This window comes from Pelodiscus sinensis, chromosome 2 (genome assembly GCF_049634645.1).
Source record: "Pelodiscus sinensis isolate JC-2024 chromosome 2, ASM4963464v1, whole genome shotgun sequence".
NCBI classification, from domain to species: domain Eukaryota; kingdom Metazoa; phylum Chordata; order Testudines; family Trionychidae; genus Pelodiscus; species Pelodiscus sinensis.
In genome coordinates this window covers 243814658-243841653 of record NC_134712.1, presented here as the reverse complement: position 1 = coordinate 243841653, position 26996 = coordinate 243814658, and the positions used below count along the sequence as shown (strand labels likewise).

Genomic DNA, 26996 nt, shown 5'->3' with positions numbered 1-26996 from the left:
ATCTCTATCATATCCCCCCCCCTCCCCCCCTCGGTCTCTTCTTTTCTAAACTGAAAAGTCCCAGTCTCTTCAATCTCTCCTCATACAGGACCCGTTCCAAACCCCTAATAATTTTAGTTGCTCTTTTTTGAAGCTTTTTTAATGCCAAAATATCTTTTTTGAGGCAAGGAGACCACATCTGTACGTAGTATTCAAGATGTGGGCATACCATAGTTTTAAATAGGGGCAGTAAGATATTCTTCGTCTTATTTTCTATCCCCTTTTTTAATAATTCCTAGCATCCTATTTGCTTTTTTGACTGCTGCTGCACATTGCATGGATGTTTTCAGAGAACTATCCAAGATAACGCCAAGATCTCTCTCCTGATTAGTTGTAGCTAAATTAGTCCCCATCATATTATATGTATAGTTGGGGTTATTTTTTCCCCAATGTGCATTACTTTACACTTATCCGCATTAAATTTCATTTGCCATTTTGTTGCCCAGTGAATGTTTGGTGAGTTCTTTTTTGAAGTTCTTCATAGTCTGCTTTGGTCTTGACTATCTTAAACAGTTTAGTATCATCCACAAACTTTGCCACCTCACTGCTTACCCCTTTCTCTAGATCAGTGGTCCCCAACCATTTGAGGTTGCCGGGCACCAGGGGGCATGGCCGTTCGCCCGCCGGGCGTCAGGGGTGCAGTCCCCCCATAGCTGCCTGCCCAGGGCCGGGGCCCCCTCCATAGCCGCACGCCAGGGGCTGGGGCCCCCTCCAAGCTCCGTGCGTCCGGGGCCGGCTCCAGCACCGCACATGCGCCACGTGCCCGGGGCCAGGCCAGCCCTGAGCACTTGGCGGGCGCACGCAAATGCGCACGCAGGCACCATGTTTGGGACCACCACTCAATTTATGAATAAGTTGAATAGGATTGGTCCTAGGACTGACCCTTGGGGAACACCGCTAGTTACCCCTCTCCATTCCGAAAATTTACCATTTATTCCTACCCTTTGTTTCCTGTCTTTTAACCAGTTCTCAATCCATGAAAGGATCTTCCCTCTTATGATAACCTAATTTACACAAGAGCCTTTGGTGAGGGATCTTGTCAAAGGTTTTCTGAAAATCTAAGTTTACTATATCTACTGGATCCCCCTTGTCCGCATGTTTGTTAACCCCTTCAAAGAACTCTTAACAGATTAGTAAGACATGATTTCCCTTTATAGAAACCATGTTGACTTTTGCCTAACAATTTATGTTCTTCTACGTGTCTGACAATTTTATTCTTTACTATTGTTTCAACTAATTTGCCTGGTACTGACGTTAGACTTACCGATCTGTAATTGCCAGGGTCGCCTCTACAGCCCTTTTTTAAATATTGGCGTTGTTAGCTGTCTTCCAGTTCTTGGGTACAGAAGCTGATTTAAAGGGTAGGTTACAAACCACAGTTAAAAGCTCTGCAGTTTCACATTTGAGTGGGATGCAGTTCACCCACACAGCCCTATATATACACTCCAAGTGGGGCACAAATATGTGTAGGGCACATCCAGAGACAAAACAGGCATTGCTATAAAACATTCCCAATCAAAGGCCCCTGGAACAGAGCACCCATAAGGACACTACTCCTGAGATCCAGCCCAAAGTATTTTCTGATACAAAGCCGTTAATTGCTTTAAACACTGATGAGTAAGGGTGACACTGACTGGGAAAAGGTGCAATTCACCGTAGTTGGAACTTCTGATGTGTTCTTTTTTAAAATAAAAATCAACAGTCCTTCCAGTTATGAGACTGGATGAACAGGGACCCTTAGAGCAATATCAGAGGGGTAGCCGTGTTAGTCTGAATCTGCAAAAGCGACGAGGAGTCCTGTGGCACCTTATAGACTAACTGAAGTGTAGGAGCATAAGCTTTCGTGGGCAAAGACCCACTTCGTCAGATGCATGTAGTGGAAATTTCCAGAGAGCTGGTGCCATAGGACTCCTCGTCGCTTAGAGCAATAAGAAACTCAGAGTTTGGTCATCTCAGCTGTTTCACTGTATATAAGCACTATGTAATTAGCTGACAATAGTGCTGTTGATATTACAGTAGCTCCAGGAAATCATGGCCCGGCAGTGATCGGTACAGATATACAGACAATTACAATCTCTGTCCTGAGATGTATGTAATCTAAGGCCTTATCTTCATACAGTTTAGCTAACTTGGTGCAACTCTCTAGTATGTTTCTGCCATAATTTCATCCAAACACCTTTGTATTGGTAAAAATGCCCACACTAGAGGGCTGCAGCAAGCTAATTAGTAGAAAAATGGTTTATTTTAAGTTAAATCAGTGTGCGTGCACATACAAACTATAGACAACTCTCAATAAGAGAAGAAACGTTTCAAGGGTGAGAAAAATGCATTAAAATATTTACATTTATATATTTTGTTTATTTTGTTTAAAAATGTAATGAAAAACATTTGAACTATACCAAACTTTCCCATAACTTGCCCCTTTTGGTAAGAGTCATAGAAGTAAGTCTGAGTAGGGATACGAAGGAGGGAAAGGAACTGGCTTTATGGATAAATTCAGGCTGGCCGTTGTATGCACAGTGATAGCACAGGAAAAGGTTTGAAGACAGTAATAAGAGCAATAGGAAACAATAGGGCAGACAAGGCAGTCATCACTGATGGAATGGAGGGATAGAGCATAACACAATAAAAGACAAACAGGATAAACAGGGAGTAGCAGAGTTATACATGTCCTCCGTAACCAACGAGACACAGAGAATTTGAACGTGTGACAGTAGAGAAGGGGAAGACAGTGGATTGGGAGGACTGTTTCACACATCCCATTTCAATTACTTCCTCTACTCGCATTTCAGGAGACCATAAAAAAAAAAAAGGCCCTCTTGATTTCCCTCAATTCCACTTTTCTTCATTCACTATGCTTCTGATGAGCTCTCCTAGCTTTGTAGGCTGCCAAGTGCTATCAGAAGAGAAGGGTGGCTGTGAAAGTTAATACTACTGCAACTTCTTCATTGTGTGGTGTGTGTAAAGGCAGCAATTCAAATGCAATTAAGTCCTTCTAACATGAACAAGAACAAAAAAAAGTGATGTTAAAAAAAACACACACCTTTATTTTAGCATAACACACATACAACTCACTCAAACTGCCACCAAACACAATTTGTTCTTTTGGGCAAACTGCATCTCATTAACAGTGTGTCCACCGAATCCTTACATAGACCTTTCCCAACCCAATCCATTATACTTTTTGACATGCATTGCTTTAATCTAGAATTCAAGTTCCTCTGGATAAGGACTGTGTTATTTTATTTACGTGTGAAATACTATGCACAACTACAACCACACACACAAATGAAGTCTTTCCTTTTTTCAAAAGAAAGAGGAGAAACAGACTACTTTCCAGCTATTTTTTTTTAAAGGAACTACTTGCCAGCAATTCCTGATGGGTGACATTAGCCCATATCCTTCTACAATAGCAACACAATCTGAATTGAGCCATTTAATGGAAACAAGTAGCAATTTTTACTACTGTCTTAGCAGAACACAAGAAAACACCCATCACATCAAAATATGTAAATTAAACATGGGTCTTACACAAAAATACGTAAAGTACCTGAAAATGTTTCAAAATAATCTTCATTAAAAACTCAGCAGCTGTAATCCCCGGGGGCCCCCCAATTTAATTAGAATTAAAATTGGAAATGCACCCTGTATCAAGGTACCAAGAATCAAGTCAGCATATCAAGGATGCAATTTGAGATACCAAAAACTGTAGCCAGAGGTACAGGTAAAAACGGTCTCTCTCTCTCTCTCTCTGTTTTGTTTGGTTTAGTAAGTACAGCCATGTAATCCTGTACTTCCATTTCTCACTTAAAAAGATAAAAATCTCTTGATCCAAAACTGGAAGATCAGATATTAGCCAGAAACAAAGGGTAGAGCAAGTTAACAATATGGCTGCTACTTTGCTTCATTATTTCAGACTTAATTTTCATATACCGTAAGCAGCATTTTAAAGAACTATAATTAGTGGTTTAGTTATATTTTGTATTCAATTAAATATTTAACTGGAAACTTTCCAAAGTTTTAAGAACTATAGTAATCCAATATACAAGCAAAATTAGAGTTGAAATCAAAAGACATCTGAAATGCAAGAGCTGGAATCTATATCTCTGAAGTGGGGATGTAATAGTATAGTCGATTAATTGAAAAGCAAAAGATTATAAGTTAATGCTATAGACTACATGCATTTCCCTCTCCCCTCTCATTGCCAGTACATTTTTAGCAGCCTGGCTTAGTCCTGGTTTGCGACGGGTCCGGAGCCTACCCCTGCTGCGGCTCTACATTTAAAGTATTTTAGGAGTCAGGCGGGCAGGCAGCCCGGCTCAGGGATCTATCCCCGTTTCAGCTCTGCACTTCAAGCATATTAAGAACCTGCCAGGAGGGTAGGCAGCCCAGCTTAGTTCTGGCTTGCGCCAGGTCTAGGAGTTCCAACTGTCCTCGGTCAGGGACTGCTGCCACCCCATGCTGCTGCCTCTTTCTCAGAAGCAGCAGCACAGGGTGACAGGCAGCTGGTCCAAAACGGGACCTGGTTTTTAAACTGGCTCCCCACGTTGCTTCCTCTGATACAGTGGCTGCTGGTCCCACCCCTGGGGATTATAGACTATTCGACTAACCAATAACATTTCATGAGGTTACTCAATTATTCAATTAGCTGATATTTAACGTCACTACTCTGAAGCTTACACCACAATGAACTCAAAAGAATAACCTTGGAGCCCAACAGTCTCATAAATTTTTCACTTGAACAGTAGTCTTCAGAACACTTTCTTTGGCTCAGATGGGTAAGATGAATATGGGTATAAAAAAACCTCAGCTAAACTACACATTAAGTGCCAACGCACATATAATGTCATTTGACCATTTACTTGTCAGCTATGAAATAAAATAACTAGATGCATTAAGTCCCTATGAGAAACCAAAACTTCACAGACATCATGGATATATCAACAATAATCAGACACAAAACGAAGACTGTATAACAAATTCAAAGTAACTAACACAAAACTAGGCAAAAAAATGCAACAAATGAATGTGTCATATCTGAACAAATAAATTGAATGCCTTTCAAAACCAGTGAAATTAAGAAATGGCTCAAAAAATGAAAATCAAAACAATACATTTTGTGAAACATGCATAGATATAGAAAGCGGTGTGGACTATACTTAAAAGTTTTAACCAGCAGAAAGCAAGGATCAAGTGGAAACAGAAAATGATTTGTACGCAAATTTTGAAACAGGTCAGTGAAAATATGCTCACACCAGCTTTATTAATGCAATCACACATTTGATGAAGCCAAATGGACATCTCAACTGGTAAACAGAGTAATAAACACTGTCAAATCCAGTTAAAAGACAATCAGAAACAGATATTCCAAGTACTGAGAAACAATCATGCAAATTCCAAATGAAAAAGACCCTCAAGGTAAGAAAACCTACAAAATGTTTGCAGCAAGAATAAAAAACCACAATCTTACTAACCAAAAAAAATTATTTGCATGTCAAAACTAATCTGCACAAGTAACATAAGGAATGGAGAAAACACCTTCCCAGTTGAGCAAAGATATTACTGCAGTCAACCACATTATAAACTCATGTAATGCCGGGGGACTTCTGGGGGGAAAATAAAAGCAAGTTTGATAGCCTGTTTAAGAAACAACCTACAAATTGTTTTATAGAAAATCATCTAAATAAACCTCACCACATACTCAACACCTGTATTGCCAGCAGCATCCAGAACATTTACAGCATTAGAATATAAAATAACTGCTGGAGCATAACACTAGAAAAGCAAAAGTCAGAGAATTCACAACGCAACAGCTGTAAATATAACTATATCTCACATGAACAACTGTCAAAATATATATTACAAAATAATTTGCATTTATGTAGAATTATTTTGGAGCATTATTATAGTATTGTATAATTTTATATAATAATGTATCATTGCAGGTAATGTAAACCTTTTCAAATTGAGGGACAATCATATTAATATTAATACTCAAGGGCAGTCTCTCTGTCTTGTTATTCCTCAGGTGACACACAATAGCAGCAGAAACCACCCACAGGTCCCCGCCTAGATTCCTTAATTCAGGTACAGAGCTAGCATAATCAGATCCTAAGCTTTCCTTACTAGTCACTGGTACAGAAGGAGGTGCTGAGGGTGGGCAGAGGAAGTGGTTGTAGCACACACTGTACTCCAGCTATAAACTGTTGACATGACACCCTCTGAATCAAACAATTTTGCAACTTAGAGCCACCCCCAAGCTACCCTAATTTAGGAATATTAGTGTGTAGGTGTTTATATGATTAATCAATAAGCCTGGTCTCAATGGTTAATCCTAATAACTACATGCACCCCCTCCTCCGCATGTATTTCAACATATACATGTTTACACAAATAAGTGCATTTTAACATCCCTCCTCTAACCTAGGGCCAATGCAAATAATCTGGACCAATCACTAATTGATTGTTCTGTCTGCTTTTCCTTTTTTTCCACTCTTCTCAGGCTAAGGTGAGGAAGAGGACCCATCTTTATTCGACAGTCTCCTAGACTCCAGCAGAGCCAGCGGAGCTCTCATCCTGCTTTCTCCAAGAGTCTCAAAACCTGGCAGGGGAAGCAGGCAAGGAAGAAGCCAGAACTGCTATCCCCTCTCCCTCCTACAAAGCAGAAGGCAGCCATGAGGGAGCTGCTCAGTACCTGTAACAGAGTCGCTCTTGGAACTGCTCCCTATCTCCACCCCCCACAGCGACAGGTGCAAACCAAATGCTTCAAGTTAAAAACCACAGAGAACAGTTCAGAGGAACATTTTCTGTTCTTAACCAAACACAAATCCTAATGCAGAATCACTAGGGCTTCAGTTCAGATCCTCAAAAAGCTTTGGGCCACTGTATTTACTTGTACTGCTTTTCTTATCCTTTCTTCTGGGAATGTGGGCTGCCTAAGAACCCCAACTGCAACAGTACAGCCCTCTGTAGGGGGAATAATTATGAATGTCAGAAACTTCTAAAATAAATTTTCCTACACGTGAAGTCACACAAATTTAAGGTACCAGATACTACTACAGCTGGATCTGGGTCAAATGATACAGAAGTGATTCCTGGTTTTCAGATGGTACAATGCACAAAAGTCAAGCCTTAAAGGTTCATCAAATAAAGGAATTTAAACCAACTGCAGGTCTAAAATTTAATACTTTACCACCCTGGGCCTTTCACCATTTTAATTTTGTGTTGGGAATTTTAATTTGTTGGATGAAATATTTGTATAGCTGAATTTGTTTTTTGTTTTGTTTGTTTTCCACCTAATGGTGATTGTCTGAATGCTGTTCAGGAGTTCAGTGTTAGGAACAGCCCTACTTGAGATGACCTGGTGAGCACACTGCAGCTGATTTCCCAAAAGGTACGTGATAAATGCAATTTATCATGTAATAGTATAACCATTTAAATGGTTAACCAATCTTCCTGGCCTTCTTGGTTACCATAATCCAGTGGTCCCCAACCATTTGGGGTTGCCGGGCACCAGGGGGCATGGCCGTTCGCCCGCCAGGCGCCCAGGAGGGCGGGGCCCCCCCATAGCCGCATTCCGGGGCCGGCGCTCTCCCCTCAAGCGCCGCGTGCCCGGGGCCGGCGCTCTCCCCCCCCCCCCCCATGCGCCGCGCGCCCGGGGCAGCGCTCTCTCCCCCCCCCCCCCCTTTCCCCAAGCGCCCGGGGCCGGCGCTAGCGCTTTCTCCCCCCCCATGCGCCGCGGGGCGTGAATCCGCGGCACCCCCGGGGCCGGCGCTCACTGAGCGCCACGTGCCCGGGGCCAGGCCAGCCCTAAGCACTTGGCGGGCGCAGAGAAATGGCGCCCGCGGGCACCGTGTTGGGGACCACGGCCATAATCAGATACACTCAGGCTCTAATCCCACTCCCAAGGAGCTGGCTGCCACCCACACTGCTGTCTCTGAATCCTGGGGAGCTGGCTTTCTACTTGCGTATAAGTTTTATACTGCAGAGCCTGCAGCATGTAAGTGTGTAACCACTGAGATTTTCAGCAGTTACAGTTACCCAATAACCTGCTTTCTAACATCCCTAGACTGGACATCATAGCCTCACAACACAATAAGAAAGGCATCCTGAAAGCACGTGGGAGACACTTCTGCTCCTATCCTCCACTCAGCCCTACCTCTCAGGGCATATTTATATTGTAACGGTCCCATACCCAGCCCATGCCAGCTGACTTTGGCTCCAGCTGCAGGTCTGTTTTATCACATAGTGTATGTTCAGAATTGGTCTGCAGCCTGAGCTCTGGGAATGCCCCATATCCCAGGGTTCTATAGCACAGATGCCTATACTGCACTTAAAGAGCCCTGCAGCTGAACTTTACAAGCTCAAGTCAGCAGGCACAGGCCAGGGCAACATGCCCTCAGTGCTCGAGTCTGACCACCTCCTTTCCCCTTCCTCACATTGTGAGGCAGTGCACTGTAGCTGCTTAGCAGGAGGGCTGGAAAGAACAACTCACTGCATTTTTCAAACTCTTCTGCTTGTCTGCCTGATGTTTTGGTAATCTTGTTCATCTACCACACCCCCATGGCTCTCACCAAAGCTCTCTTCTACATCATAGCATTTGTCCACCTCCTCTCTCCCTTCCCCACAATGTCTCCATTCTCCCATTCTTTTCTCCCTCACCCTCTGCAGCTCCCCACTAGGGATGTGAACAGGTAAGCGGTTAACCTTATCGGGTGATGCTTACCAGGTAACAGTTAACTGATGCCAGGGAGTAGCTCCTTGCCCCGCTGGGCCCACCACATCTCCAGTGGGGACACAGAGCCAGCAGGCCCATGTGAGGCAAAAGGGAGTGGGAGCCCTACAGACCGGGGGCTAACATTAAATCTTGACCCTGGCACCATCTCCACCCCTTTAATTGGTGCCACCATTTCTAACCATGTCCATTCTCCCTCCCGTGCACACACCCCATTCTCTTTCTCTCTCTGAGAAGAGATCATAGGCATCCATGCCCTCTTTATATCTCATTCCCTCTAGCTCAAAGTGACCTGGATCTCTTTATCTAATGCTGCTTCTGAAGCTGCCCTCTCTTACAGAGGCCTCTCCTTTTCTCTGACCTGGATCCAATCATGATGCAGGAGCTGGGCTTCACTTCTCCAACTTCACCCTTTCTAACCCCTTCTAGCTCATCTTTCCCACTCTTTCTCCTCTTTTGAAAAATATTGTGTCTGATTTTTCTCATCTCCCTCTCCATACTGCTGTCACTTGTCATCCACCCAACTCTTCCCCATCATCCTTCCTCTCTGGTTCTATTTCTTGCCCCTTAATTTCCCATGCTACTCCTTAATTCCTTCAACTTCTATGTTGATAATCCATCTGAACTTTAGTTACATGTTTCCCTCACTCACACCTGTTCATGAAACATGCAGCCCACATTATTCAACCACTCACCAAAAGGCCAGTTCATTTGATTTGGTTTTCACCAAGCACTGTTCTGTTCAGAAAGGTTGCTGACCCCATGCCAAGATTTAACCTTCCTGCCCTGGAACGTAACACTCTCCCAGTGTGTGTGTGTGTGGGGGGGGGGGCCCTCTTCCTACTGCACACACTGCTTGGTCTCCTGCTCTGGCTTTTCCTGTGGGGAGGTGAGGAGCAGCGTGCGCATGCATCCTGGCACATGGATACAGGATCTGGGTGGGAGGTGGGGTGCAGGAGAATGCTGAGAGTAGGGTGTCTGTCCAGAAGGAGGGGGTAGGAACAGGGTCTCAGCATGGAGGATGCAGGGTCTGGGCAGCACTTACTCTCTCTTCTCTTCCCCCTCCCCCCATGTCTGTAACAGGGTTTATTTATTGTAACAGACACTCACATGTGGCAGCCAGACCCTGCTCCACACATGGAATAAGTTCGCGGCCCACGGGCTGAGTGTGGAATGGAGGCTGTGCCTTGCCAGGAGAGCAGGGAGTCCGGCTGGCATGTCCAGACAGGCTGACCAGGATCCAGCCTGCTGGCACCTGGATGATGGACTCCAGTGGAACCATGGGGCTCTCTGGCAGGTGCGAGTGCACAGTGCACGTGAGAGGTGAGGACAGAGCAGTATGCAGAACAGCGGGGACACGGCCATGGCAGCAGCGGGTCCTTCATGGGCAAGATGGCGGCTGGATCTGCTTTTGCCCCCCGTGCTGCTCTCAGGCTTTCTGTTCCAGGCATGGCTTTCTACTGCTCAATTGGCCAGATTTTGGTCCATGGAGTAACAGGAAAAGCCTGAAGTCAGTGTGCCAGTGTGCACTTTGTTCCTCCTGCCAGGGGAGGAGGAGCATGGGCCCACATGCGTGGAGACATTCATGGCTCTGGCCTTTTCCCCAATTGCACAGCAAGGCTCGGGGCTTTCTCCACTCCCCCGCCATCTCCCATGTGTCACTGAAAATCATCTTAAGTGCCACTTATGGCACATGCTGGGTGTTGCCGACCCCATTGGAGAATACATCTACACTTTGGGATAAGGTTGAATAAAGATACACAACTCTAGCTCCATTAATTGAGTAGCTGAAGTCAATGCACCTTAACTCAAATTTTGGCACTCTGCGGGAGCATACTCTCCCTTCGACTTCCCTTACTCCTCATGGAAGCAGGACTACCGGCATCAACCGGAGCACCCCCCTTAGTTAGAAGTAGCATGTCTTCACCAGACCCTCTAATTGGAACCCCGGAAGACTGACAGAAGCAGCTTCAATCTTCTCTGTAAGGTAGACATACCCTTACTGAGTTCTCCCTCTATCACCCAGTTTTCTTTAGCATCATCCATCAGCCTCCTTCCTCACGGCCTATCACTTGACTTTTTTGTGACTTCCAATCCATAAGCACAGATGACTTCTTGTCTACTTTTAGGTTCTTCTCTCTGCCTTCCATTGATATCGTTGTTCTTTCTCGCAATGCTTTACTTCCTTCCACCCTCATTTCATTTGTTTCTCTTCACCATCGCAAGGTCTGTTCTGCCAATCCCCAAAACTGGCTCATCCTAACATCCAGTTCCTTTGCTCCTGCTCTTGGACCACAGAGTGTCTGCTGGAAATCCCATGACCAAGCTGACCTTCGTCACAGATATATTCTCTCCTCCTTCACTTCTGACATCTTTCTAGCTAAACAACTCTAAACTGCCATCATCTCTTTGTTTACCATTGGAGATGACCACTTTTCACTTTTACTATGCTACCTACCTCTTTGCCATTGCAACATACATAAGCCATTTGTTTTCACTTTCAAGGCTTTTCCCCACCTACCCCCACACTACTTACCATTTTTATTCACTACTGAAATATCAGTTCCCACTCTGATCATCCCATGATGCCAGCACATTTTCCAACATGCATCTCACATATGAGAAGAGCTCCTTGTAAATATCCACAAAGCTACCACACATCCTCCTTCAGAATCCTCCTTTACTGTAATGCACATAACTTGATAAATGGCTGGACTAAACAGCTATACCAAGATCACTGCCTATCTTGCTGACCAATAGCCTGACTGTTTTTTTGTACTCTCCTGTCCAACTAAATCAATCCATTATCTCTTGTCCCATACTGACATTCTAAGTCTTTTGTGACAAAGACTGTATTTTTGTGCTGTTTGTACACCACTTAGCACAACAGGGGCCTAGTTGCTACTAAAATGGAAATAATTTAAAAAAATGAAAGTTTTATATCCACACACTGAAATCACATGGTCTTTTTAAATATGATGTACGCATGCCTGTGAACATATCCATGTGTAATATGCTGATATTCCAGTTTGCCTCCCTAAACACATAATTTCTCTTTCCTTAATTAGGAATCTCCATTCAACATACAGAGCAGAAATTTTCCAACAGTATTTAAAAGTTTTCTTGTGCACATGGCATTCATGACCCACTCACCTGTGACAAAATTATACATAACATATCATTGAGTATTACAAGAGACAAGCTGATACTTCCATTCTAAAATGGAAATTCCTTCTTTAAAACAGTTTTCTGAAAGCCTTTACAGCTAACTTTAACTTGAAGCCAGTTTTACAGCAATTTTGCATTTTTTTTTAAAGCAAATATTCAAAGAAAAAAATCTCTTCAAAGGTCTGACTACAAAAAACAAAGCAACTTGGCAAAGTTAATAGCATGACATTTCCATCATCACTATATTTAAATGTTGTAAAGTCTAGCTAATTTAGAGCTCAGTTCTGCCATTTTTACTCACTTTGAACTGTCTTACTCAGAGCAGTCTCACTGAAATCTATAAAATTATTCATGGAGTAAGGTAAATATTAGGTCATAAATAAAAGTGACTTACAGATTCAAAGGTGAGAAAAATTGCTAAACTAAGAGACTGTCACTCACTCCCACCAGGTAGTACTTCACTGATATTTTATTTTAATATAAGAAATTAAAACTTCACAACACGCAATTATGTAAATAAATTCCAGGTACCAATGTTAATCTCTGAAACAGCAGTAATGATGCCAAATTAGTTTGCACTGTTAAGATGATTTTGTAATGTCAAACTAGGCATGATTTAGTTAAGAATAATAATAGATTATTAAAAATAGTTCACTGAAAATTAATCAGAATACAAAAACATGATTGCATGTAGCTTGGCTTTGGCCTAGATCTTTATGGAATTTTGAAATACAGATTGAAATATCTATTTTCATTCAGGTAAGCAGCACCTTCTTCTCTCAACAAGCCAAAGAAATGGCATTACAAGGAGTCTGCCTTCTTTCAAAACACCTTTTGTTTTCATATAGTTTCTTCTTTAAATGAGAAGAATAAACAACCAACAGATTTTTCTCAATATACAAAATGGCAGTACTTCATTGAAGTCACACTACTGTTTTTTAAAGAGAAAGCATATTTAGATATAACATCATATTAATTGCACTCTTCTTATATAAACTTATAAGGCTAGGATGAATGTTAGTTTCAATGAAGATGGCATCTAATTTTTGTCTACAAACTCCTTGCCAGCTTCTAACAACCACAGGACAGATTCTGCCACATGAAGTCAAGCTGAACAATACTTAATATTCTGAATTTTCTCACTGAAATCAATTGAAGATTACAATCCGACTGCTTGTACAGTAAAGCATTGCTGTGAGCGTAGGAGGCAGAACAAAGCTCTAGGAGCTGATATTTTCAGTAAGTGACATTCTGTACTCTTATTTGAAGTTTTTTTTTTATTTTACAAGCTTAAGAGAGTGTTCTTTTCTTTCTACTCACTTCTGTGCTCCCTGAGACAACAGCTTTGTCCACATTCACCGATAGCTGCTCTTCAGTCTGGCATACTCCCAATGACCACTCCGCACAGCGGTGATGAGCCCAGCAGTGACCTACCATTGAGAAAGTATTGAACAACTTTACAACTTTAACAAGCATCAACTGAGTTTCAAAATTAGCATTAAATGTAAAACTTTTTAAAAAACAATCTGACCTGCAATCCTTACTACAGAATATAGAACTTAATTTTAGTGGTAAATGCTTGCAGAACCGGGACTACAGTCTTTTACTGAAAAAACAGGAAGAGTGGGAGGAGGAAGGAATCAACAATTTCTCTACATATTGCAGTTTTTTTTATATACAAAAAGAAAAACAGATTTTTACACACATTTTTATACCTTTAGCTTCTAGTTTCAAAAAATATACCTGTGATAAGTCTGTGTGTACAGATACACTCAAAGTTAACTTCAGTTTTCTCCTCACTTATTTAACTGTGAACTTCTTGGGATAGGGATCAGCTCCCTTTGTCTGTTGGGAAAGCACCCAGTGCCACCGTAAACAAACAATTTTTTAAAAGGTCACAAAGTGTCATGCACAGGATAAAACAATTTTCTTTTTTTGTAAAAACATTGTGATTACAATAGTGGGTTGTCATTATTCAGGGACAATCACAAAGAAAAACTTGCTGTACTCATACTGGGAATACCTAGACTACAAATGTAGACCTTCCAGGACTCCAAGTACCTGTTAAAATGGCTTTCAATTCACCTGCAGGCCAAAGAATGAAAACCATAAGGATATGGTATAATGAAGAGCTGCTAATATTTATCTTCTCAGTTGAAGATATACTTTGCTGACATACTGTGTAAGACTTAGGTATGTACCTCTTGAAATTTTCTATTGGGCACAGACTATGTATATTGCAATTCTGCATTTAGTAGTACAAAAAAGGGGCTGAAAGTAAACAGAAAGAAATAATTGTAGGTATCTCCCAACAGTGGTAACTTGGAAGAATTAAAATTCTCTCAGCATCAGGCCTCCAGACTCCAGATGTAATTTTTAAAAACATACATTTAAAAGAGGTTTCTATGGAATCAAATTTTGAACCCAATTTTCACAGAATTCTGAAAAAGTAACACTACGACTAAGCTCAATACAAATCTAATAATATTTACAGAACAAGTTCTGAGTTCTCGGTTTCTTCTTTTATGGGATAAGCATATGGTAGAGATTGCTGGTATGGCAACATTTGAACTGAACTGCCCTGTGAAAATACAGGCAGTCCCCGACTTACGCGGATCCGACTTACGTCGGATCCGCACTTACGAACGGAGCTTTCTCGCCCCGGAAGTCGGGGCGAGAAAGCCCCGTTCGTAAGCTGCTCTGGTGCCCCTGGTCTGCTGGAGACCGTCTCCAGCAGACCAGGGGCACCGGGCGGGTTCCCACGCTTCTGAGGCTTTGCCAGAGCAAAGCCTCAGAAGCGCGGGAACCGCTGCTGCTGCCCCTTGAGACCCGGTGCCTGTGGTCTGCTGGGGACGGTCCCCAGCAGACCACAGGCACCCAGACTGAAGCCGCAGCAGCGGCGGTTCCCCGCGCCTCTGAGGCTTTGCTCTGGCAAAGCCTCAGAGGCGCGGGACCCCCCCGCGGCTGCGGCTTCAGTCCGGGTGCCTGTGGTCTGCTGGGGACCGTCCCCAGCAGACCACAGGCACCCAGACTGAAGCCGCAGCCGTGGCGGGGTCCCTCGCCTCTGAGGCTTTGCCAGAGCAAAGCCTCAGAGGCGCGGCACCCCGCTGCCGCTGCGGCTCTGCTCCCCGTGTCCCTGGTCTGCTGGGGGGGGGGGGGGCGCAGCTAGTGTGCTCCCCCCCCCCAGCAGACCAGGCTTTTGTTTTGGACTCTGGGGCAGAGCAGCTGGGGCACTGCCGATTGGTCCTGCAGCGCCCGTGGGCACTACTGGACCAACCCGGCAGCACCCCAGCTGCTCTGCCCCAGGTCCTGATTCAGCCGCTGCTGGTCAGTTTCAGCAGCGGCTGAATCAGGACGTCTGGGGCAGAGCAGATGGGGTGCTGCTGGGTTGGTCCAGTAGCACCCCAGCTGCTCTGCCCCAGGCGTCCCCAAGTCAGCTTCTGCTGAAACTGACCAGCGCTGACTATAGGAAGCCCCAGGCAGAGTTGCTCTGCCCCGGGCTTCCTGGAATCAGCTGCTGATCAGTTTCAGCAGCAGCTGACTTGGGGACGCCTGGGGTTCTTACGTTGATTCTGTATGTAAGTCAGAACTGGCGGTCAGTTTCAGCAGTGTCTGAATCTGGACGCCAGTTCCGACTTACATACAGATTCAACTTAAGAACAAACCTACAGTCCCTATCTTGTACGTAACCCGGGGACTGCCTGTAGCTCAAAGCTGCTTCATTTTTCTGACAGATAGCTACATGAAAAATTTAAGTTAAAAATTATATTAGAATCTTAGGCCCTGATCTTGAAAGACTTTCCTTTGATGACTAATTGTCATTTGTTCAGGTAGCCCCAGTGAAGCCGCATGAGCAGAAGGATTAGGCTATTAGGAGTTACATAAAACTACAGTTTAAATTCTGAAATATTATATCACTGTTTCTTTCTCCACACTCCTCACTTTTCCCAGACAGTCAATTACTATACCAAACTAAAGAATTATTTATTTAAACAAAAGTTTAGTTTGAACTCCACTTAAAACATTACAAAGATATACCACATACATACACACACACACACACACACACACACACACACACACACACACACACACACACAGAGCTGAACGTGATATATATATATATATATATATATATATATATATATATATATATATATATATATATATATATATATATGAATGAATGAATGAATGAATACATACCTGTTGGCTCAAATAAGGCTTGGACATCAATGTCATCTGGTAAGCCAACTAAACTGAGTTCATCCCAGTATTTGACAACCTGATCGTCAGAAGCAGTTTGAGTGCTTACACTTGTACATGATGCTATACTCTGTCGAGGTCTCTCTCTGTACAGAAGTAGAAAAGAAATGTGGGTAGGTAACTGCAATTAAAAAAATCTTAAGTTTATTATTCAATTAGCTATGTGTTTTGGAAATGACCAAACCCCAGAATGCCTCAAATGAGTTTTCCCTAAGTGTGGTGTGATAAAATATACATCAAAGAAAGAGGGGAAACTAGTCTAGTTTCTTATATTTGACACAATATTTATAGCAAAAATGAAGAGCAATGCTTTCAGTTAAAAAGTCATGTGCACCAGAAGAATGACTGTGTTAAATGACCCTTTGTCCAGACTGACCATCTCATTGTTCAAGACACACATACTAACATTTTTCGAAATGTACTTTTTGTTTGACTTGCCTCATCTCAAGAAGTGAATAGATAGATAAGTACAGGAAAATATAGTTCCAGTCAAAGTAGTAATATTTCTCTGGGGACATGGGAAAACTAGGAAACAAAGAGAAGGAGGTGGTGCAAGCAGAGGGTGTCAGCTGCAGTTTTCTTATGGTTTCCTCTCTGCAACCTCGACAGCTGGTCTGTGATATAGCATTGACAATATTCTCAGAGGAGATTCTGCCCTACCAGCCAGAGGTAAGCTGCTAAGATAGCACACAGCAAGTGCATATGGGGGAAGGGTGAAAAAGGCCAAGAATGGAAAAAGATAGATGGAAGCAGATGTCTTTGTCCCACACTCCAAAATTCACAAAATAGCAAAGGGTGAGAGGAAGAGTAGAGAAAAGGAGACTTTAATTATACAAAAAGCACTACATTATGATTAAATCAAACCTATTTTTTTTAAAAAAAACAAGCAACACAGTATATTTGAGCACAGGGAATCCTCTGACTTTTTAACCCATCATACCAAAATATTATCCACTAAATATCAGTGACTAACCCATTAACCAGAGAAACTTGGCTCCCATAACTCGATTCCAAGAAAAAAAAAAAACCCACCACCAAAACACACCACCCACAATATTCTGCCTTGGATTTCTAAAGCACTGCATTAAGCCTTAGTGAAATGTCTAGCCAATAAGCAAATGCTTATGCCCCAGATACTGGGCTCCACATGGAGCTACCACATTGAAATGCCACGTTTCAGAGAGGCAGCACCATGTGGAGCCTGGGTTCAGCTGGGGACTCCCCCGCTAACCTTGGGCTCCATGTGGCGCTACCGCTTTGAAACATGGCATTTCAAAGCAGTAGCACAAAACGTGGAGGCTGGGATCTGGGGCATAAGCATTGAAATGCCGCAGGGAGCACGGGGCCAGTGGGGGAGTCCACAGTAGCAGCAGCATGAAAGTGCCATAGTCCTTGCCAGTTTTCATATCCTTCTGAAAAAGAACAATAAACCTGACAAATTTGTGTTTATTTTGCCATGCTGCTTGGTAAAGCTATGAGTTATGGCAGGCAACAAAGCTATAATATTTGGCTTATTTTGAAGGTTACCTTCAAGAAAATAAGGAGAAGAAGACAGGAAAAATGTAAGTGAAAGTTTAAGTTGTGCAAAAATTGATGGCTAAGATGCCCTCCACATCTGTCAAAAAAAGCTTCTCTCTCATTACTGGTGAGCAGGGGAAGTTTGGCACTATGTTACATCCTAATGACTTAGATGACAACAAAAAAAAGTGTCCAACCTCAGAAATCAAAACCTTCAAGTCTTCCACCTATTACTACGAACAAAATAGTCCCCTTATGAACTGAAGTATTCAATTAACCCATTCTACCCAAAATGGGCAAATACCGATAGGTTCAGTAAAGGCACATATTATTAATATAGGCTCCTATAACTGAGTTACTATCAATTTTGAATCAATCTGAAAAAACGACACATTCATATCTCATTCATAAAAAGGCAATCTGAGCACCTGTTTTTCTTTAATTCATATTTACAGTTCCTTAATATCAAATGAATAAAAGCACTGCCAGCTTTATACAGAGATTCAGCATTCATACTGAATTAAGGGTTATTAAGATCAAATTTATCTGAACAGTTGAATAAACTTAATCTGAATATGGACTTAAATGTAAATGTCTACAGTACTTTTAATGTTACTTATGACTTAATAAATCAGGACTCCTTAAAATGTTCCACCTTAAATCCTTTTAAAAGGCTGCCTCTCTTTGTTATTGTTTCATTTCCTACTTCACTTCTTCACTGTATTGGCAGCAGTCCAAAGCTAGCAACCAATCAGAAAACTCCAACACAACAATGCTTTAGTACTTAAACTTGGATGCTAGCCAGCATGGCACTTGGGGATGATTACATCATCACCCTCAAGGGACAGAGCTGCTTAGTTGTTCCAAGCTAAATTAATTTTGCACTTTCCCATAGGCTACAAAAACCTCTACTAATCAGCCAGCGCAACTAAATCCACATATTAGCAAGGCAGCTCTGGAACAAGAACACATCTAACCATGGTAACAGCAAAAACCCAGAATTACAAAATCCAAATATATATTAAGAAAAAAATCTATTCCATTATGCAAATATTTTTAAAAATCTGTATTTGTAGTTACAGATGTATTTTAAACTTCATTTCCATAAATATATTCAATTACCTTTCAACATGGACCATACAGAGATATGTATGTGAACGTAATTTCTCAGAAATGACTATTAAAAATGCTGTGTTGCAAAAGGGGGCTGGGATAAACAATATTTCCAAGGACTGAAAACAGAAAACGGACATACACAAACACAGAAGAGTTCTAATAACAGCAGAATACACTGTATTAATATAGCACGTTCTTTTCACAATTGCAAAGATTAATTATTGGAGAGGGATGCAGAAGAAAGACTGCAAGATGAAACAGAAATTTCTTGCTTCTTCAACGTACACAAACACGACACTTTAGAAATCAACTGGTTAACGTGTTACTCCTCTTCTGTTCTTTTGCAAGCTCTCTCTAAGATCTATTTTAGAGTACAAATACATTTGCACTTTTAAAGCAAATGTCTCTCTTTTACTTTGGTATTCTACAAAAAGACCACGTGCTCACTTTTAGGGGGAAAAATCCTTAAAAACAAGCAGCAAAAGGAAGACTGCTATTTTTCTCACATGACTTGCAATTTTTCAAACACAGATTAATATTACTAAGCATCAAATTATTTTAAAATAATTTCACATTTTTCAAATTATTCACTTATCACTACACACAATGTTTGTACATGTGCTTCCTGACCTCTCTTCAGTAAATCAACAGTGTAACAAAATCATGACAGAAGTTTTTATGAAGAAACAGACTTACTTCTTCGGTCCTCTTTGTTTGCGTGGCACTGAGTTTTGCCTTGGAGTTCTCTCATAAGTTGCATCGCTGCTGTCATTGGTCTCACTTTTACTTAAAAGCTGTTTCTTCCAGGGGGTGATAAACGTTGGCGTTGGACTGAATTGTTTTAATTCTCCTTGTCCTAATGAGCTTCGTTCACCACAATAACAAAAGGCGCAGAGTTGTTCGCTGCAAAGCAGAGGAAACGTTTTAAAACCAAGATAATCTGGGGCATCTCCTATTAATTATGTTTTATGTTAATTTGACTGTCTCAAACAAAAGACATTAAAGAAAATATTAAGAATTTAAAATGTATCTTTAAATACATTTGAAATTTAACTACTACACATATAATTTCTGATTTAGTTATGTAACAGTAGTTTTGTTTCTCTTCCACAGAAGTCTGCAGAAAATGTAGAAAACCCTCAAGATAATAAAGTGGTTTTTTTTAAACTCGTATACTTAAAGGACCTTAGAGTCTATCAAGGCAAAAACCCTCATATGCTCTACTCACTTACTGTATCCAAAAGATGTATGCAAACCTAAATGGCTGACAACAGAAAGAACAGGAGGTAGTGGAAGAAGGAAAAAGAGATGAACTACCTCATCAAAATCCTACATCCACCAAAAAGGTAATACAGTGAAATACTCACACTACTGACACCACCCCCCCCCACACACACCCATAACAAAGTATGCTTAATACCATATAACCATGTATATACAATACAAATGCAATTATTATGTATTGTATATAAATCACCACACACACACGAAAAAATGAACAGTAAGATCAGAATAACAGAACATTCATGGCAATGACATCATAAAGACACATTATATTTAGAGATATACAAATCTATATAACTACTTACACACACACACACACACACACACACACTATAAACAGAGAAGCCTAAACTTACACTCAAAGAAACTTACATGTATTTAGTACCAGGGTGGATAAAAATCAATGATTATTAAAAAAAATTAAAAATAGGATATTTTATTTATATCAGATTTTTAAAATTTTAAGTCCAATTTTTTTATAAAATGCTTTTTGAGGAAAAAACTATAGTTACATAGTTTCCTCAATGATATAATGATGGAATGGGGATTATAAATTCTAATTCACATAATGTTTAAAAAAAGTTCTGTAAATGAGTTCCAATAGTTCACGGATTAGGGACCCAATATTACAGGGTTCCAGAGGCTTCTGTATAGATTATTTAGGTTAATCTTTCTTTCTACCCAAAAAATGTGGATTTGTGTCTCCAGAGGTACATGTTCATTAACAGCAAAAAGTAATAAGTAAATGAATGAATGAATGAATGAATGAATTAATTAATTAATTAATTAATGTGAGAAATAACAGACCTCAACCCTGTTTGCATACACAGAGTCAAAACATACCAAGTTTCAAAAATTTCAATGAATAGAAGACAATATTTTAAGTTTCTCATATTAACCTGGCTGGCAGTCAATTGAATTTTTTGTTTGTTTGTTTGTTTCATTTAACTGTTTTAGTTAAAAAACAATTTAACAAAAACAAACCTGATTTTTAAAAACTTGAATGTTTAACTAAATTAAAAAATGCATGTTTGTTTTGGTAAATTTTTATGTGTTTGGTATTGTAGAAAAAAATCTAGAATATGTAACATTGTTGTTTTAGTTAAAACAATTTAAAATGTCTGTCTGGTGCGATTCTCCTACTAATACAGCATGGCAAAAAATTCCTCCAAATATTAATGATTAACCTGTTGAACTGGAGAGAGTTTACCTCTCAATGACTTCATAAATATCTGCTTCAATTACCAACAGAAAATGAAATAATCAAACAATCATTCATTTTCTGATACAGCTGTGAAACTAATCTGAAAAGTTTTCAAAATCAATCGCTGTTTTAAAACGTATAGTGTGTGCTTTCTAAAAATGAAACCTATGTCTGACTCTGAGTTGTGAAAAATAGGTATCAAGTTTATGACAACCAACAAGGATACTCTTCTTTGTAGAAAATCATGATTAAATCGAGTCTTCCTGACGAGTGATTTAAATCAGGATTTAGATTATTATTTCAATCAATTTGATTTAAATTAAATCCACTTTGTTTAGTACTGTGACACATTAAGTAAGTTATCCCTGCACCATTTGCTATCTTATAGTAAAACTCAAAACGTAATGATAGTTTTGGCAGCACTCTTTCTGTCACATCATATGGAGGTTATCGCACAATATATCTAAAATAAACACATTCAGAAACCTAAAACATGAACTCTTTCAATTTGCATAAATACGGTTTAAAGAGAAAAACCATTTTTAATGCCTAAGTGAGCAACTTTGTTCTGTGTATATTTATTTTCCTGTGATCCCCAAAATGTGCCTAAGGGAATGTGGCATTTGGGTTGAAGCCTGGTTTGGAAAAAGCTCCCTTTAAATAGAATTTAAGCACATCTCTGAGGTGACATATTTGGACTCTGGGAGCTGTAAGCTGAAAATAAAAAGTCCCCTGGAGGTCCAATTACAGTACAGTGTTCACTAGGAGTTGGAAAAAAAAAAGATTGTCTGCACTGTTAGTCAAGGGAGCTGGTCTATACTACAAAGCTAGGATGGTTTAAACTATATTGCTCAGGGCTGCGTGCAGCGTTTCAAAGCGGCAGCACCACACGGAACCCGTATTCCAGGCTCTGTGTGGCGCTGTCACTTCAGAAGTACTCCCTTCCCCTCCTCTTTGCTACCTCTATTTTATAGAGACAGCTTGGGGGGGAGGGGGGGGGGAGAGCAACTAGTCAACTTGACTAACCAATAAGCATTTGCTTATTGGATAGTCGACTAGTCCTTAACATCCTTACTCTTGGACAGGTGGATTTACTACATCAATGGACTAAGCTCTTCCACTGCTTTAATAAGCTGCTACACTACAGTGCTGCAGCATTTCTCGTGTAGACTTACCGAAAGTCAGGTATAAGCAGTTGTAACAGCCAAATGAAGAAAAGAACTAAAAAGAGGAATGTTGAAGCCTGGAACAGAGGACTGTGAGAGTGCATCTACAATGAACCATAGGTTGAAATAAGATACACAATTTGAGCTATGCATATTTTATTTCAATGTTATTTCGAAATAACTTATTTCGAAATTTGGCGCTGTCTACACAGCACTTATTTCAAAATAAATCACTATTCTGAAATGTCCCCTATTCCTTGTGGAAAGAGGTTTACAGGGATGTCGGAATAGCGAGCCCGTTACACTTCAAAATAACGGGCACACTCCAAAGATGCAGAAGAGCTACATTGGGATACTCGAAATAGCACTACAGTGTAGATGTATCCTGACAATCCAATACAGTCCTTTAACTCTGACAATGCATCTTGAGACTGGACAAAATCTTGCCCTTTCAATACACCACCACTGGAGAACAGAAGACGGAAAAGAGAGGAAGATGGGAAAGAGAAGTGCCTGCAGAGAAAGTCCCTGAGACAACCTCCTAGCACTCACAGCTGGCTGTCTCATATGGAAAGGCCGTAATAAGGAGGATATGGGGGTTTTTTTAGGCACTTCTTAACAATGGCCCAAGGAGGAGCAATATGCTGCCAGCTGCACCACATATGTAGTATTGGCCATGCTAAACTGGCAGATCGCACCTTTTGGGGCCAAGCTGCTTCAATAGAAGCCTTAGTTGGGTCCCCCGCATAGCACTAAAGCAATGCTACAGAAGACCCCAAGCTGCTGCTTTTGGAAAGAAAATTAGTGCATATTCATGACTCAAGTTAACTCCTGTTCAAACGCTACCGATCTCGCTTGACATAGGCTAGGTGCTGGCCTATATTATAACACACAACCCAAACGAGAGATTTTGCTCATAACTGAGTAATAGGCAAGGGATTAATTTCAGAAATCTTCAGAAGAATCTGCCTGAAGACAAAAGTGTTTTGAAGAAAGAAAAATCTAAATTCCATGAAGAGGGCCTAAAGATGAGAGATCTCTCTCTTACATGTTATAATTTTAAATGTAATATGGCAAAGAAACAAATTGGTAGTTATTTATATTTCAGCGAATATGGCCCAATCACAGTATTAGGTGAAAACATGCAATTTGATTTTGTACACACAGGCTATATCTACACTTGCGGCTTCTTGAGCAAGTACGGCCGTTCTTGCACAAGAATCTGCAGTGTGTCCACACTGCCATGGTGGCAGGGGACTGGACTCGATGACCTCTCGAAGTCTCTTCCAGACCTAGTATTCTATGATTCTATGATTCTACCCGCTCTTGTTCAAGGAAATTTATAGTATGGCATGGTAAGAGAGGGCTCCTTGCGCAAGAGTTACTCTCTTTTTTATCAGGTGTAAGCCCTCTTGTGCAGGAGCTCTTGCACAAGAGGGCAGTGTGGATGCTCAGCAGGGATTTCTTGCGCAAGAAAGCCCTATGGCTAAAATTGCCATCAGAGCTTTCTTGCGCAAGAGATCGTCCACACTGCCATGGGAGCTCTTATGCAAAAGCACAGCGCGCACATGGCAATATGGACATTTTCTTGCGCAAGACTTCTTGCACAAGAACCCTTGCGCAAGATGTTCTTGTGCAAGAAGCCGCCAGTGTAGACATAGCCACAGTGTTCAGATCAGGTGACAAAATTATTTAGGGTAGTCAAATCTAAGAACTGTGAGAAACTACACAAGACCTTAAAGGTAGGTGAAAGGGCAGTGCACTGGCTGATAAAACAGTGCTTACAAATGCAGAGCTTTCCACATTGGAAGGAATAATTTGAACTACTCATACACATGTGGCTGGAGTATAAAATAACTTACAAAACAACTTACAAAAGTGGTTGGGATCATTATGAACAGTTAAACAACCACCAAAAAACCCTGCTCAATGTAAAACAGTCAAAATTGCAAACAAAACATTACTATAAGGAATTAAACAGAAGATATTTAAAACATGATGCTATTATATAACCCAGTACTGGAGTGCTACTGGACTTTCTAGGGTTAGTCAACTGCAATATCTTTGCTGCAGGTTGCAGCTTTCTGAAACAGCAATAGGATAAAGTTAACAAAATCAGTCTGTTTCATGGCTGCTATTCAGAATGGTGTGGGCACCTGTGTAAATGTAAAGAATCATGTCAGTTTTGTGGTACTACATGGGAAAAGCTACTAACACAGCAGCTGATGTATGCAGATAGGAAGATGAGGAAGCAAAAAAGAAGCAGCCTTGCTTTGAAGGCTCACTAGCAGAGAGACACTCTCCCATTCAGGAGCCAAGACTGTGAGGAGGAATCGAACACAAATCATAGTGTCTCTCTGCAGATAGAAGACTCTGGGGTTGAGGTAGAAGAAGCAGCTTCTCACATCTCAAAGAAATGTGGGGAAAAGTAGGCTTCACATCTACCAAGTACCTAATGGCCAGACATTTATATGATTTCTCAACCCACTGATAGAAACCTAGGAAAAACCTCAGAAGCTTCCACTGCTCAGCATTCTCAGCAGCTGGTGGGGGGAGCGGTCAGGGTGTGTTGGTATTTTCATGGAGATCACTGGTGCTCTGCCCTCTCATCTTTTGTGCTGACTGAAGAACAACAGACTCAGGGCTTGTCTACACAGAGAGTTATTCCAAAATAGCTATTCCTGACAAGAGCGCCTCATTCTGAATTAATTTAATCTGCAGTGATTACAACTAATCTAGAATAAGGGCATCCACACATTGCAATTAATCAGGAATATCTATTCTGGAATGCGATTCCCTTTGCACATACTCCTGTAAACTTTTAGCTAATAAATGTTTTGTAAATATTTTAAACCATGTATGTATGGAGAAAAGCTAATTCTTTTATGAAAGGATGAAACAATTTTAAAATCCTACTTCTTTCCCATAGATCAATATTCTGTTATTTTAAGGGGAATGGAGAAGAGATCACAATTTCACACTGAAGACAGTAGGAGTTAAGGAAACTCAGCAACTCACAAAGTCAATCCTGTGATCAGATTTAGGATGTTTTCAGAGGAGAGTAACATTTTAAAATGGGGATAACAAGGAAATTAACATACCAGCTAATGGGAAGGGATAGCTCAGTGGTTTGAGCATTGGCCTACTAAACCCAGGGTTGTGAGTTCAATCCTTGAGGAGGCCATTTAGGGATCTGGGGCAAAATCTATCAGGGGTGGTCCAGCTGTGAAGGCAGGGGACTGGACTCAATGACCACTCAAGGTCCCTTCCAGCTCTAGGAGACAGGCATCTCCATTCATTTTCTTTCTTTTTACTCATCTCTTCATAATTTATTAAATTGGAAGAGCAAGCAGACCATCATTATACCTGTATCTTCATGCTATTTCAGACACTGATACAATGAATAGAAATTCATCATATAATCCATCACCTATACATGTCAAATTCTGTTCTCTTATACTGATTAAAATCCAGAGTATGGCCCAGTGCCATTCAGGAGGGAACAACAACACTGCTTTAGGCTTGCTGTAAACATATAACATAGGAAATGTCCACACTTAAACATTACAGCATGATGAAAAATCTTCAGTGAAACTGCTAGTAGAGGATTTTAGATGTTGCATGAAATCTTAGCAGTTACACAACTATTCAACAGTCTCCAGGGTTGGAGCCAGCAGCCCACACTCCAAAGGAGACCACTGCCACCATGCATTGCTGCCTCTCTATCAGAGGCAGAAAGGCGGGGTGGCAAATGGGAATAGGTCCGCCAGGGGAGCCAGTTTAAAAACCAGCTCCACATACAAAGCAAAGCATGTGGGGGAAGCACGGGGCCAGTAGGAGACTCAAGCAGACTGTCTGAGTCCCCCAAAGGCCCCGTGCTCCCCACAGTACTTCCACCTTTGAAATGTAGCAAGAGCTGGCAGGGGTCTTGCTACATTTCAAAGGTGGAGGTGCCCTTATCGACTAATCGAATAGTCAATGCAAACTGTATCAATATTCAATTAGTTGATTAATCTAAATTTAACATCCTTACCATCCCCCGTTGCTGCATTTGGAGGAAGCAGCAAGAGGGCAAAGGGAGGCAGGTCCAGAGAGCCACCACGCACAGGGAGCCTGCTTGAAAACCAGCTTCTCATGCAGATCAGCTCCAGCCTGGCCCCATCACCCTCCATGCTGCTGCCTCTCTATCAGAGGAAGCAGCACAGGGGGAGGAGGAGGCAGGTGAATCCAGTGCTCATGAGGAGCCTGCTTAAAGTCAGCTCTTCACAGGCACCAGCTGCTTCCTCCCCTTTACTACCTCTGATACAGAAACAGCAAGGGGGAGAGGGGAGAGTGTGTATAGTCAACAGGATTAATCGTGTAGTCGACTACACATTGACATCCCTAGCTGCTATTTACACCAATGGGAAAACTACTCCCACCAGCATACGAATTCCACTTCTCTGACACGTGGTAGCTATATCAACACCATTGTCTACACAGGGAAGTAAGTCGAAGTAAC

The 26996-nt window shown here is 41.4% G+C and overlaps 1 protein-coding gene across 15 annotated transcripts in view; it reads right to left on the bottom strand.

The window, feature by feature from the left end:
- KMT2C (lysine methyltransferase 2C) overlaps positions 1-26996 on the bottom strand; it is a 354350-nt gene that overhangs the window by 219702 nt on the left and 107652 nt on the right. For 13 of the 15 annotated variants that reach the window (XM_075922783.1, XM_075922788.1, XM_075922785.1 and 10 more), the window contains 3 exons: positions 19538-19744; positions 16148-16293; positions 13262-13371 (listed from right to left, as the gene is read on the bottom strand). In XM_075922783.1, the coding sequence (XP_075778898.1) occupies positions 13262-13371; positions 16148-16293; positions 19538-19744 (463 nt within the window). Of the gene's footprint in view, positions 1-13261; positions 13372-16147; positions 16294-19537; positions 19745-26996 lie in introns of those variants that run through there. The other 2 variants (XM_075922795.1, XM_075922794.1) reach the window with 2 other exon arrangements.